Source organism: Eubalaena glacialis, chromosome 2 (assembly GCF_028564815.1).
Source record: "Eubalaena glacialis isolate mEubGla1 chromosome 2, mEubGla1.1.hap2.+ XY, whole genome shotgun sequence".
NCBI lineage: Eukaryota > Metazoa > Chordata > Mammalia > Artiodactyla > Balaenidae > Eubalaena > Eubalaena glacialis.
The window spans coordinates 106,379,603-106,395,630 of record NC_083717.1 but is presented as its reverse complement, the minus strand read 5'-3'; the positions used below and the strand labels follow the sequence as shown (position 1 = coordinate 106,395,630).

The 16,028-nt window shown below is 38.2% G+C and overlaps 1 protein-coding gene across 5 annotated transcripts in view; it reads left to right on the top strand.

The window, feature by feature from the left end:
- Positions 1–15,216, top strand: part of SLC28A2 (solute carrier family 28 member 2) — an 85,882-nt gene extending 70,666 nt beyond the window's left edge. For 4 of the 5 annotated variants that reach the window (XM_061182184.1, XM_061182182.1, XM_061182181.1 and 1 more), the window contains 3 exons: positions 900–998; positions 1,165–1,276; positions 10,340–10,458. In XM_061182184.1, coding sequence (XP_061038167.1) covers positions 900–998; positions 1,165–1,276; positions 10,340–10,457 — 329 coding nt within the window. In that variant the 3' untranslated portion in view covers position 10,458. Of the gene's footprint in view, positions 1–899; positions 999–1,164; positions 1,277–10,339; positions 10,459–14,789 lie in introns of those variants that run through there. The other variant, XM_061182183.1, reaches the window with a different exon arrangement.
- Positions 15,217–16,028: the final 812 nt, after the last annotated feature.

Genomic DNA, 16,028 nt, shown 5'->3' with positions numbered 1-16,028 from the left:
CAGACCAGGGCTCGAACCTGTGTCCCCTGCATTGGCAGGCCGATTCTTAACCACTGCGCCACCAGGGAAGTCCCTGTATTCTAATTCTGATGCCTGATTACAATCTGATTGTGAGCTTGTCATCCAGTAGTGGGATATGCATCATGTGACTAAGACTTAGGTGAATGTTGCCCTCCTTATTTCTCTGGCACAAAATAGCACATCTAATTCTGTCCAGGTTAAGAATGCAGATTTCGGGGCTTCCCTGGTGGCGCAGTGGTTAAGAATCTGTCTGCCAATGCAGGGGACACGGGTTCGAGCCCTGGTCTGGGAAGATCCCACATGCCGCAGAGCAACTGGGCCCGTGAGCCACAATTACTGAGCCTGCGCGTCTGGAGCCTGTGCTCCGCAACAAGAGAGGCCGCGATAGTGAGAGGCCCGCGCACCGCGATGAAGAGTGGCCCCCGCTTGCCACAACTAGAGAAAGCCCTCGCAGAGAAACGAAGACCCAACACAGCCATAAATAAAATAAATAAATAATTAAAAAAAAAAAAAGAATGCAGATTTCAATTAGTGAACACCCAAGGCATTTGCACCTGTCTGGAGCAACCCAGGGCTTTGCTTAATTCAGATATATCTTGGGAATGTTCACAGAACCACTAAATAGTTAGTGGTTCACACACTTCACACAATCCTTCACACAATCCTTGACCTGGGGAATGTCTAAGTTAGTGACCCCTTAGGACTAATGAATATACACACTTCTTAGGGTACCACTGTCCAGCCTCTGGTGGTTGGTGGTAAGAATGCTATTCATCTGCTGCATTTTGATCCTCAGCATTCTTCTAATGGGGTTTTATGGGGTATGCCTAATTGCCTCGTGGGGAAGAGATTGAATTATTTTGTTGTGTTGTCCGCAGCATCAATGGTACCCCACCGGAAGAGTGACTTGTCCAAGGTTGTGGTCAGTGCCCTCTTCACAGGGGCCTGTGTATCCCTTATCAGCGCCTGTGTGGCAGGTAAGTGTCTCAGCTTAGTCTCAGAATATTGTTTTAACTCTCCATCTCACATATGCATTGAAAAGGCACCAAATCTACAGTGTTCTCAATTTATACCCAAAGAATTAAGAGCCTTAAGGAACATGTGTAAAATCTTCCCCTTAGCATCTCTGTCTCCTTTACCCAGGAATCCTGTATGTCCCTAGGGGAGCTGAAACTGACTGTGTCTCCTTCCTAAACACAAGTTTCACCAATCGAACCTATGAGACCTATGTGTGCTGCAGAGAGCTCTTTCGGAGGTGAGTGAGCGCTGGGATCCCTGCCCCCTCCTCCTTTGTGCTCTCCTCCACTCAGGAATCTTCTGGGAGTGGGGAGAAGTACAGTCTTGAGGGTAATCACATGGATGCTGAATAGAGCATATAAGAAGGGAGACAGGTATTTGTGGTGGTCTAGATCTCTGTTTTTTTCTCTTATTAGATGCATACTCACTATCAGCTCTAGCATGGACAAGTGACAGATTTTACCTGTATTGATGGGGCACTGAGAAGTGGAGGGTGAGGGGAAGTAAGGGAGGGTGGTTTCCCTGATCAGAAGTGATGTATTTATTGTAATTGGAACATAGATAAGTTGTAGGTGAAGACGTGGCAATGGTCCTAAGTGGCTAAAAACTTACAGCCTTCTTCAGACAGAAATGAAGACTGAGAGTGGAAAAAGTTAAATTGATGAAATCATGATGCATTCGGATAGTGTAAAAATGAACTTGTTTACCAATTTCTGGGATATTATTAGAATAGTTTTCTGATTCTGCATGTAAGGAGCTCAGAAGTCACCACTCCATCCTAACAACAAGAAAAAAAAACTGAACAGTCTGAAAAATCAATAACTCTTCTTGGATCTGTAAGAGACACAGGGCAAACTGCTGACCTGAAGACTGGAGAGACAGACAGGCAAACACATAGCTTACTGGAGCAGACTCATGAGCGGAAACTGCCACAGAATCCTGTGCTGGGGCAGGAAAACCTGAAACTAATTGCTGGAGCCTCAGTGAGGACAGGTCTGGATGTTAAAAACTCTGGGGGGACCCAGTTATAGGGGGCAACCCTACACTTTGGGGAGTTTTACCTCCGGGAGCTAGACCAAATTCTCACAGTAAATATCAGACAAAAACCCCCTCATTCTTCTGGCAGGGGGAGGGGAAAAGGAGCCATTTTGAAATACACCAGAGCACTCTGTTTTTTTAAACAAGGCCTGCTCTCAGGAGAAACTAGTTAACCAGAGCCTAACCAGCTGGGGTATTATCAGAGCCTACCTGACCTGGAAGAAGGGAAATACCCAACTAAAGCTCACTCTAGCCATCCTATCCCCCTTAAAGGGGGGGGAAAAACTGAGAAACACTTGTGAAGTTCACAGTGCAGAGGCACAGGCTCGCTAAAAGCCTGAGACCTAATCATAGGACTACAGAATGCTTCCCCTCCCCCACACCTCACCACCACATTACTAAGGCCTATTTACAGCAGTTCCTTTTTTGGGTACATCATGTCCAGTTATCAAGAAGAAAGTGCAAGGCCTGCTAAAAGGCAAAAAACACAATTTGAGGAGATAGAGCAAGCATCAAAACCAGACATGGCAGAGATTTCGATTTATCAGAGTGGGAATTTCAAGCAACTATGATTTATGTGCTAAGGGCTCTAATGGATAAAGTAGACAGCAAGCAAGAACAGATGGGCAGTGGAAGTACAGAGATATAGGAATCCCAAGAAAGAACCAAAAAGAAATGCTACAGATCAAAAAACACTGTAACAGAAATAAAGAATGTCTTTGATGGCTTACTAGTAGACTAAACACATCTGAGGAAAGAACTCCTAGCTTGAAGATATATCAATAGAAGTCTTCAAAACTGAAAAGGAAAGAGAACAAAGACTGAAAAAAAAAAAAAAACCAGAATGGAGCATCCAAGGATTGTGGGACAAATACAAAAGATGTAACATACACATAATGTGAATACCAAGAGAAGAACAGAAGAAATATTTGAAACAATTATGACTGAGAATTTCTCCAAATTAGTGTCAGACACCAAACCACAGATCCAGGAAGCTCAGAGAACACCGAGCAGCATAAATGCCAAGAAGACTATACTTAAGCATATTTTGAAATTATAGAAAATCAAAGATAAAGAAAAAATACTGAAAGAAGTCAGTTGAAAAAAAAGAGAGTATATCATTAAGCTGAAAGAACTATTTACAGGACACACAAAATGAAAGATTTGAGGAACTAGAATGTTTGGTGCTTCAAAAGCAAAAGATGTGTGTATTAGTAGTGATATATGGGTGAATGAAGAGAGTTCTGAGAGATGAGGCTGAAAGATCTTATAAGGCCTTGTATGAAATGATAAGGAATTTAGACTTTGACTTATAGAATTCTTAACACTGGTATGTTTTTTCAAAAGATCATGCTGGTAGCCATTTGGATGTCAGGGAGATCAATAAACACATTGCTGTAATACTCCCAAGTAAGAGATGATGAGAGCTGATACTAAGTAGTTGTGAGAATGAAGATGCACTAGAACAAGGAGAATCAATAGGATTGGTTATTGAAGTGAAGGGCAGGATAAGGATGACTATACCCTTTCCGGCTTGGGCAAGTGGGTCTGAGGGATGCCATTCATTCACTGACAGGAAGAGGACTAGTTCCAGGAATGAGAGTAAAGGGGAGAGATTATGGCTTAATTCAGGTGGATATGTTGACTTAGAGGTACCTGTGGGACCATCATGTTAAGCAACTCACAAACCAACTTGGGTCTGAAGTTCAGGAGAGAAAAAAGAACTGGAGATAGATTTGGAAGTTATCATTAAGTAAATGATCTGTTCAGTATATAGGTAGATGTTTGGGTACCAGCTCCTTAACAGGTTACTATGGCAAGTTAACAGACATTACCCTCCTGTGTTTGGAGGTTTTCACCGGAGAAAGCAACCAACATCCTCTGAAAAAATAATCCTTTTGCTGTACTATTAAAGATGAATTATAAACTGGATAGATCATTGGTCTGGCATAGTTATGACTCCTATGTTCTTGGGGAAGTTCAGTGGATGTCATTGTAAGCATAGTCTAAAGTAAATGAGTGAAGTGAAAATTGCTAATTTGTGTTTAATGATGAGTTGTCTTTATATCACTGAACTTCACTAAAAAATTAGTAGAATACTCTTTCCTGGTCATTTCTGCCTTCAAAACGGAAACTGACTTTTTGCCTAAAGTCACATACTAAGCATCATTAGTATCTAGAATCTGAAAGGAATAATGTTTTTGTCCAATTCATTCATGCTAAATATATTTGGAGTGACTCCAGACCAAGATAACAACAAAAGAGGCTTAAATTTCCCTCTTCCTATGGATGCACCAAATGTACAGCTACACATGGAGTAATTCCCTCTAAGCAAAATCCAGAAACTAGCTGAATGACTCCTACAACTGAGAAAATACCCACATTGAATTGGGTAGGAAAGGCTGAGAAACAGTCTCATCATAAAACCCACCCCTGGCACAGCACCATATAATGGAAGGGAACTCCCAACTCTAAGCTTATCCCTAAGCAGTGAAGGATTTAGACTGAACATCTAGTGCCCCAGTTTTTAAGACTGTACTGTGCCTACCTCCCCACCACCCCCTGCCTGCCCCACAAGGCTCAGTGTAGAGGAAGCAGTCAAAAATGTCCATCTCCCACTCTTTCCCTGGAAGGGGTTTGACTGCATACTTTCCAGCTGGTGCCTGAGGGTCCAGCTTCTAATCAGCCTGCATCTAGGTGCTGGCTGCAATTCTCCTCTTTGGGACACTAAAGAGACCCACACTGAGACACATTATAATTAAACTGTCAAAACTAAGACAAAGAAAGCATAGATAAAGGCAGCAAGAGAAAAGCAACTTGTTATATACAAGGGAGCTCCCATAAGACTATCAGCAGATTTTTCTGCAGAAACCTTGCAGTCCAGAAAAAAAGTGGGATGATATATTAAAAAGAAAAAAACTACCAACCAATGCTTGGTAATGCTTTACCTGGCAAAGTTGTCCTTCAGAATTGAAGGAGAGAGAGTTTTTCAGACAAGCAGAGGTAGCTATACTTCTATCAGACAAAATAGACTTTAAGCCAAAACAGTAACAAGAAACAAAGAAGGTCATTATATAGTGATAAAGGGGTCAATTCATCAAGAGGATGTAACAACTGTAAATTTTTATGCACCCAACATGGAGCACCTAAATATATAAAGCAAATATTAACAGATCTGAAGAAACAACAATACAATAATAGTAGAGGACTTCAGCATTCCACTTTCAACAACAGATAGATCATCCAGGCAGAAAATCAACAAGGAAACATTGGACTTAAACTACATGTTAGACCAGATGGACCTGACAACATTTACAGAACAGTCCATCCAACAACAGCAGAATACACATTCTTCTCAAGTACACATGGAAATTATCTGATAGATTATATGTTAGGCTACAAAGCAAGTCTTAATATATTTAAGAAGACTGAAATTATATCAAATGTCTTTTCTGACCACAATAGTATGAAACTAGAAATGAGTAACAAGAAAAAACCTGGTAAATTCACATATATGTGGACATTAAACAACATGCTCCTGAACAATGGGTCAAAAATGAAATCAAAAGAGAAATAAAATATCTTTACTCACCACAAGGAAAAATCTGTAACTGTGTGAGTTGATAGATATTAACTAAACTTATTGTGGTAATCATCTCACAATATATACCTATATCAAATCATTATATTGCACACCTTATAGAATGTTATATGTCAATAATATCTCAATAAAACTGGGGGGGAAAACTTGAAAAAATATCTTGAGACAAATGAAAATGGAAACACAATATACCAAAACTTATGAGATGCAGCAAAAGCAGTTCAAAGAGGGGAGTTTATAGTGATAAACACCTATGTTAAGAAAAAAAGAAAGATCTCAAAAAATCTAATTTAACACCTCAAGAAAAAGAAAAACAAACTAAGTCCAAAGTTATAGAAGAAGGGAAATAACAAAGATCAGAGCAGAAACTAATGAAATAGAGACAAAAAAAGACAACAGAAAAGTTCAATGAAACTAAGCCATTTGTCTTAAAAGACAGACAAAATAGACATATGTTTAGCTAAGCTAAGAAAAAGAGAGAGAAGACTCAAAGTCAGAAATGAAAAAGGAGGTATTACAATTAATAACACAGAAATACTAAGGATTTTGAGAAACTACTATGGAAAATTATATCCCAACAAATTAGATAACATAGAAGAAATGGATAAATTCCTAGAAATATACAACTGACTAAGACTGAATCATGAAGAAATAGAAAATCTGAACAGAATGATTACTAGTAAGGAGATTGAATCAGTAATCAAAAACCTCCCAACAAAAAAGCCCAGGACTAGACAGGTTCACTCGTGAATTCTTCCAAACAGTTAAAGAATAATTAATACCAATCTTCTCAAACTTTTCAAAAAAACATAAAAGGAGTGAACACTTCCAAATTCATTTTATGAGGCCAGAATTACCTGTTGCCAAAGCCAGACAGGGACACTATAAGAAAAAATTACAGGCCAGTATTCCTGATGAACATAGATGCAAAAATCCTCAACAAAAATTAGCAAACCAAATTCAACAGTACATTAAAAAGGTCATACACCATGATCAAGTGAGATTTATTCCTGGGATGCAAGGATGGCTCAACATACACAAATCGATAAATGTGATATACCACTGTAACAAAATGAAAGATAAAAAACATATAATCATTTCAATAGATGCAGAAAAAGCATTTGACAAAATTCAACATCCTTACATGATAAAACTCTCAACAAATTGGATGTAGAAGGAATGTATCTCAACATAATAAAGGCCATATATGACAAGCCCACAGCTAACATCATACTGAATCGTGAAAAGTTGAACACTTTTCCTCTAAGATCAGGAATAAGACAAGAATTACCACACTCACCACTTTTAATCAACATAGTATCGGAAATAATAGCCAGAGCAATTAGTCAAGAAAAAGAAATAAAAGGCACCCAAATCAGAAAAGAAGTAAAACTGTCTCTGTCTGCAGATGACATGATCTTATACATAGAAAATCCTAAAGGCTCCACCAAAAAACTGTTAGCACTGATAAATTCAGTAAGTTGCAGGATACAAAATAAACATACAAAAATCATTTGTGTTTCTATACAATAACAATGAACTATTGGAAAGAGAAATTAATGAAACAATCCCATTTACAGTAGCATCAAAAAGAATAAAATACTTAGGAATAAATGTAATCAAGGAGAGGAAAGATCTGTACACTGAAAACTATAAAAAAATTGATGAAAAAATGGAAGGGATAAATAAATGGAAATATACTCCATGTTTATGGATTAGAAGAATGAATATTATTAAAGTGTTCATACTAACTAAGGTGATCTACAGATTCAATGCAATCCCTATTAAAATTCCAATGGCATTTTTCATAGAAATAGAAAAAACAATTCTAAAATTCATATGGAACCACAAAAGACCCCGAATAGCTAAAGCAATCTCGAGAAAGAAGAACAAAGCTAAAGGCATCACACTTCTTGATTTTAAACTATATTACAAAGCTGTAGTAATCAAAACAGTATGGTACTGACTTAAAAATAAACACACAGATCAATCAAACAGAATAGAGAGCCCAGAAATAAACCCATGTTTTCAACAAAGGAGCCAAGAATATACAATGGGGGAAAGGGTAGTCTTTTCAATAAATGGTGTTAGCAAAACTGTATATCCACCTGTAGGAGAATGAAACTGGACTCCTGTCTTACACCATATACAAAAATCAACTCAAAACGGATTTAAGCCTTTAACATAAGACCTGAAACCTTGAAAATCCTTGAAGAAAATGTAGGGAGTAAGCTCCTTGACATTGGTCTTGGCAACGATTTTTTGGACTTGAAACCAAAAGCAAAGGCAACAAAAACAAAAATAAACAATTGGGGGACTTCTCTGGTGGCACAGTCATTAAGAATCCTCCTGCCAATGCAGGGGACATGGGTTCGATCCCTGGTCCAGGAAGATCCCACATGCTGTGGAGCAACTAAGCCTGTGAGCCACAACTACTGAGCCTGCACTCTAGAGCCCTCGAACCGCAACTACTGAGCCCACAAGTCGCAACTACTGAAGCCCGCGTGCCTAGAGCCCGTGCTCCGTGGCAGGAGAAGCCACCGCAGTGAGAAACCCCTGTGCCACAACAAAGAGTAGCCCCTGCTTGCTGCAGCTAGAGAAAGCCTGCGCACAGCAACGAACAAACACAGCCAAAAAATAATAAAAATTTTAAAAAGCAAGCAACAAAAAACAATTGGGACTTCATCAAACTAAAAAGCTTCTGCACAGCAAAAGAAACCATCAACAAAATGAAAAGTCAACCTACAGAATGGGAGAAAATATTTGCAAACCATATATCCAGTAAGGAATTAATATCCAAAATATACAAGGAACTTATGCAGCTCAATAGCAAAAAATCCAAGTAATCCAATTTAAAAATGAGCAGAGGGTTTGAATAGACATTTTTCCAAAGAACTCAACCAAATGGCCAACAGGTACATGAAAAGGTGCTCAATATCACTAACTAGCAAGGAAATACAAATAAAAACCTCAATGAGATATCACCTTACACCTGTTAGGATGGCTGTCATAAAAAAGACAAGTGATAGCAAATGCTGGCAACAATGTGCAGAAAAGGAAACCTTTATACACTCTTAGGGGAAATGGAAAATCGTACAGTCACTATGGAGGTTCCTGAAGAAATTAAAAATAGAACTACTACCATATGATCCAGGAATCTTACTTCTGGGTATATATCCAAAGGAAATAAAGTCACTATCTGTACTCCCATGTTCACTGCAGCATTATTAACAGTAGCCATGGTATGCAAACAACCTATGTGTCCACTAGCAGATGAATGGATAAAGAAAATGTTGTGTATGTATACAATGGAATGTTAGTCATCCTTACAAAAGAAGGAAATCCTGCTATTTGCAACAATGTGGATGAACAATTACACTAAGTGAAATAAGCCAGACAAAGGCAAATACTGCATGGTCTCACTTATATGCAGAATCCAAAAAAAACAAAAAAACAAAAAAGAACTCATAGAATGGTGGTTGCCTAGGGCTGGGGCATAGGGGAATAGGGAGAAGCTGGTATAATAGTACAAACTTTCAGATATAAGATCAGTAGGTTTGAGGACCTAATGTATAACATGGTGGCTATAGTTGATAATACTGTATTATATAATTGAGATTTGCTAAGAGAATAGAACTTAAGTGTTCTCACCAAAAAAAAAAAAAGTAAATATGTGAGGTGATGGATGTGTTAACTCAATGTTGGGAATCCTTTCACAGTATATGCATATGTCAAATCATCACGTTGTACACTCTCTATATATTACAATTTTATTTGTCAGTTATACCTCCATAAAACTGAAACACACATACATATATACATACACACCAAGCCTGAGCTGTTTTCCTTTCTCAAGAGGAAAGTGGCTTTGGAGTACCATCTCACTATTTAGAATAAATTCAATTCTAAATTATTACAAGGCATAAATCTTGCTTCAGTGATGTTTGGACAGGAAATTCCCCAAAGGACTATGGTTATGAACTGGACAGAGAAGCAGACACATTGTATAGGATTTCTTGCTGGTAACCAAGCTGGGGCAAATGATTTTCAACGCTTGATTTGGATATTTTGAGTATGTCAGCTATCTCCCGCGTGGTATAATGTTGATTGTTCTCAATATCTCGATTTCATCACTATCAACTTCAACTGGTCTACCCAATGGTGGCACATCGTCCAGCGAGAAATCTCCAGCATGGAACTTCGCAAACCACTTTGACACGTTTGATCAGTCACAGCACCTTCTCCATACACTGCACAAATCGGTTTTTTTTGCATTTCAGTTGCATTTACCTTTCTTGAAATAATAAAGCATAATATGCTGAAATGTTGCTTTTTTCTTCCATCTTCAATATTAAAATGGCTACACAAAAATTCACCAATTTTGATAAGTTCTTTTTTTTAATTGCATGCTGATATGACAGCTTTCACAATACAATCTAATACAATTGTTTCGAATGAAGTTAAAGACAACTAAATGCTACTAGAGCCATCTTATGGAAAAAACCGAATGAACATTTTGGCCAGCCCAATATTTGGTCATTGTGATTGGATTCATTAATAAGTTTCTGTTTTTGTTTTCACCTGCTTGGTAGAACGTATTGATACATCTTGTTGCATTGTTTTATCTGACCCACTATGTATCTCTCTGGCTTTTCATTTCAGTACCTCTCTGAATGGCACCAACCCTCCTTCTTTTCCTGGTCCCTGGGAAGATAAAGAGTTCAGTGCCATAGCCCTTGCTAAATGCTGTGACCTCTACACCAATGCTGTCTGTGCCTAAAGCTGGTCCATTTCCATAACAGTCCTGATCTGGATGGCTTTTTGATGGCAAAGTTATTTTCGTACTCAGAGTTCTCATTCTACAGCTAACTCACCTTGATCTTTAATAGTAAATGTAAAATATTCATTGTGGTTCACTGTATGTCAGTAATGAAAATTAGCGCTCGTTTTTCCATTATTTGGCTGAACCAAATAAGAAATTCCTTATGGGCTCTGTCTGAGCTTAGAGTTGAAATGATAAATATTACCATGTCAAAAAATGTCTTGCAAACCTTGTTTCTAGTTGCCATCTTAAAAATTATGTGATGTGTGCCAGAACTCTTCTATATATGTTCTGGTAGAACAAATATGGGAGGCAGGCACCGTCTGCCTTGGAGTTTGATGAGTGTCATTCCTCTCTGCCCCTTACTGAAAGAAGACGTATGCAGGCAAGTTATTCAAAATCTTGTACCAGTTTTCTTATCATAAACTGGGAAGAATGATGTTTGCCCTGTTCACTTCAAGATTATAATAATCAAAGCAGTGTGTGGAAGTTCTTGGAAGATGTAAAAAGTGTTTCATGACTCTGTCCTAAAGATGCTACCAGAAAGCTACTAGAGCTAATCAATGAATTTGGTAAAGTAGCAAGATACAAAATTAATGCACAGAAATCTCTTGCATTCCTATACACTAATGATGAAAAATCTGAAAGTGAAATTAAGGAAACACTCTCATTTACCATTGCAACAAAAAGAATAAAATATCTAGGAATAAATCTACCTAAGGAGACAAAAGACCTGTATGAAGAAAATCATAAGACACTGATGACAGAAGTTAAAGATGATACAAATAGATGGAGAGATATACCATGTTCTTGGATTGGAAGAATCAACATTGTGAAAATGACTCTACTACCCAGAGCAATCTACAGATTCAATGCAATCCCTATCAAACTACCACTGGCGTTTTTCACAGAACTAGAACAAAAAATTTCACAATTTGTATGGAAACACAAAAGACCCCGAATAGCCAAAGCAATCTTGAGAAAGAAAAACGGAGCTGGAGGAATCAGGCTCCCTGACTTCAGACTATACTACAAAGCTACAGTAATCAAGACAGTATGGTACTAGCACAGAAACAGAAATATAGATCAATGGAGCAGGATAGAAAGCCCAGAGATAAACCCATGCACGTATGGTCACCTCATCTTTGATAAAGGAGGCAAGAATATACAGTGGAGAAAAGACAGCCTCTTCAATAAGTGGTGCTGGGAAAACTGGACAGCTACATGTAAAAGAATGAAATTAGAACACTCCCTAACACCATACACAAAAATAAACTCAAAATGGATTAAAGACCTAAATGTAAGGCCAGACACCATCAAACTCTTAGAGGAAAACATAGGCAGAACACTCTATGACATAAATCACAGCAAGATGCTTTTTGACCCACCTCCTAGAGAAATGGAAATAAAAACAAAAATAAACAAATGGGACCTAATGAAACTTCAAAGCTTTTGCACAGCAAAGGAAACCATAAACAAGACGAAAAGACAACCCTCAGAATGGGAGAAAATATTTGCAAATGAAGCAACTGACAAAGGATTAATCTCCAAAATTTATAAGCAGCTCATGCAGCTCAGTATGAAAAAAACAAACAACCCAATCCAAAAATGGGCAGAAGACCTAAATAGACATTTCTCCAAAGAAGATATACAGATTGCCAACAGACACATGAAAGAATGCTCAACATCATTAATCATTAGAGAAATGCAAATCAAAACTACAATGAGATATCATCGCATACCGGTCAGAATGGCCATCATCAAAAAATCTAGAAACAATAAATGCTGGAGAGGGTGTGGAGAAAAGGGAACCTTCTTGCACTGTTGGTGGGAATGTAAATTGATACAGCCACTATGGAGAACAGTATGGACGTTCCTTAAAAAACTAAAAATAGAACTACCATACGCCCCAGCAATCCCACTACTGGGCATATACCCTGAGAAAACTGTAATTCAAAAAGAGTCATGTGCCAAAATGTTCATTGCAGCTCTATTTATAATAGCCAGGACATGGAAGCAACCTAAGTGTCCATCAACAGATGAATGGATAAAGAAGATGTGGCACATATATACAATGGAATATTACTCAGCCATAAAAAGGAATGAAACTGAGTTATTTGTAGTGAGGTGGATGGACCTAGAGACTGTCATACAGAATGAAGTAAGTCAGAAAGAGAAAAACAAATACCGTATGCTAACACATATGTATGGAATCTAAAAAAAAATGGTCATGAAGAACCTAAGGGCAAGACAGGAATAAAGATGCAGACCTACTAGAGAATGGACTTGAGGATACGGGGAGGGGGAATGGTAAGCTGGGACAAAGTGAGAGAGTGGCATGGACATATATACACTACCAAACGTAAAATAGATAGCTAGTGGGAAGCAGCCACATAGCACAGGGAGATCAGCTCAGTGCTTTGTGACCACCTAGAGGGGTGGGATAGGGAGGGTGGGAGGGAGGGAGATGCAAGAGGGAAGAGGTATGGGGACATATGTATATGTATAACTGATTCACTTTGTTATAAAGCAGAAACTAACACACCATTGTAAAGCAATTATACTCCAATAAAGATGTTAAAAAAATAATAATAATAAATAAATAAGTAAATAAATAAGTACAAAGAAAAAAAGTGTTTCATGACTCTGTATGTGGAATCATTACTATAAAAGTTATTGTAATATATAATTAACATATAATTGACAAATGCTTCACTTTATATTGGCTGGAGTTGCCCTGAAGTAGACCTTGGATGTTATCTGAATACTTTGGGAAGGATGCTGTTAGAGGTACCCATTTGAGAATGAAAGTTGAAGTTTAATGCCCTTTACTTATAGCTTATTGGGTTTCATTTCATTTTTCTTTTTGTATCAGAACAATGTATCACAATGGGCATTTGGACAATTTAAACACTTGGATAAAATATATAATTGATAAAAGTTTAAAAAAATTATGTGATGTGGGTGTGCTATAAATGTGATTTGGTATGTAATGTGTACTGAGGTGAAAAGCTGTATTTCTTGGAGTTCTGTGGATGAGCTGGGTTTATGGTACTAAAGGTACATATGAAAGTTCCATGAATATTTCATGATGAGATTTTTCTTGTTGCCACACATTCATAAACCTGAAAACTCTTTAACATCATTACACAGTAAACAGTTTTTCCTATATGCAAACTTATAAGGAATATCCATTTCTTAGAGGCCCTTACTTCATTTTAGTATTCTGCTTTAGTGCCATATTTGCTTCAAGTTTACAATGACTCTCAAAAAAGTGATTCTCGGCAGGGAGGGGGGACAGTTTTTCCTCCCAGAGGACATTTGGCAATGTCTTGAGATATAATTAGTTGTCACAACTGGGGGAATGCTACTGACATCTTCGACGGAGTAGAGGCCAGAACTGCTGCTAAACATTCTACAATGCACGAGTTAGCCTCCACAACAGAGAATTCTCTGGCCCCAAATGTCAGCGGTGCTAAGGCTGAGATGCTCTGATTGAAAATATTTAACATATTTCTTATATCTAATATTATTTATAGTATTAATAATATAGCCTTAAGGAAGAGTTTCAAAAGGATGTAGGAGTTCCTCAAAAAGTTAAAATTACCCCCTGACCCCACAGTTCTATTCCTTGGTATACCCAAAAGAACTGAAAACAGGTACGCCAACAAGTACATGTACATGCATGACCATGGCAGCACTATTCACGGTAGTCAGAAGGTGGAAACAGTCCAAATGTTCATCAACGGCTGAACGGATAAACAAACTGTGTTATGTACATACAGTGGAATTCTATTCAGCCATAAAAAGCATGAAGTACTGATATATCCTACACAGAAGAACCTAGAAAACATTACGCTAAGTCAAAAAGCCAGACACAAAGGCTTATTATTGTATGATTCTATTTTGTGTGATTCCCTTTATATGAAATATTCAGCATAGATAAATCCATAGAGACAGAATACAGATTGGTGGTTGCCAAGGGTAGGGGGGAGGGGGAATAGGGAATTACTACTTAATGAGTATGCAGTTTTACTGTGGGATGATGGAAATGTTTTGGAACTAGATAGAAATGGTGGTTACACAACATTGTGAATGTACTAAATGTCACTGATTTGTTCACTTTCAAATGGTTAGTTTTATGTTATGTGAATTTCACCTCAGTAAATTTTATATATATGTAAAATTTATATATATAAATATATATATGTATAATTTTATGTATATAGACTATTTGTATGTTCCCTTAACTAATCTACCTTCTTCCATTTCACAATTATCTGAGCTCAGAACCTCTTGGTCTGGGCTTCCCTGGTGGCACAGTGGTTAAGAATCTGCCTGCCAATGCAGGGGACACGGGTTTGATCACTGGTCCGGGAAAATCCCACATGCCGCAGAGCAACCAAGCCCGTGCGCCACAACTACTGAGCCTGCGCTCTAGAGCCCGTGAGCCACAACTACTGAAGCCCATGTGCCACAACTACTGAAGCCTGTGCACCTAGAGCCCGTGCTCTGCAACAAGAGAAGCCACTGCAATAAGCCCACACACCACAGAGAAGAGGAGCCCCTGCTCGCCACAACTAGAGAAAGCCGTGCACAGCAATGAAGACCCAACGCAGCCAAAGATAAATAAATAAATATCTTTATACTTTAATAAATAAATAAATACCTTTAAATAAAGTTTATAAACTTTATTAAAGTTTATTAAATAAATAAATATATAACTTTAAGTGGCGAGGGGGTGGTGGTATGATGAATTGGGAGATTGGGATTGACTATCCGTATAGTTATCTTATGGATAACTAATAAGAACCTGCTGTATAAAAAAATAAAATAAATAAATAAATAAATAAATAAATAACTTTATAAAAAAAAGAACCTCTTGGTCTTCCTTCCAGTCTCCTGTCCCAACTTCTCTCCCTTATTTTCCAAACTTGAGGTAAAAGAAAACGAAGCCTCAATAAAGAAGCATGCTTCTTGTCCTGCACGCTGATTTTTACCCCAGCCTAGTTTCTTTCTTGAGAGGCAGCTGAATGCAGTGGTTGGTGGTACTGGACAGTAGGCCAGATTACTTGGGTTCTGCTTTGAGCTCTGCCACTTATCCCAGAGGATCTTGGGCAAGTTCCTTAACGTCTCTGTGCCTTGGCATCCTTGTCTGTAAAATGGGGTTAATGGGACCTACCTTATAGTTAACGGTTGTGAGGTTGTAAAGGGATCAAGAGTGTCCGCTCACTGTAAGCCCAATGTAAGGGTTAGCTACTATTATTACCATTTAAGGAGCTGAGTTCATAACCATCAATTTATTGAGTTATGTATGAAATTTAGTTCACACGAGGAAGGGTATGGGGCGGAGGGATCTTCTTATCTCCTTTCAGGGGAATGGGCAGGCTTTCTAACTCTGTCTCCTATTTCAAGTAAATCTGGTCAAACTCTCACACTTAGAGGGCCGCCCTGTAACAGCCGGAAGCGTGACAACACCATCACCAGCAGAACAGCCTCACAAGCGGGAGGAACGAACAGGGAAAGCTG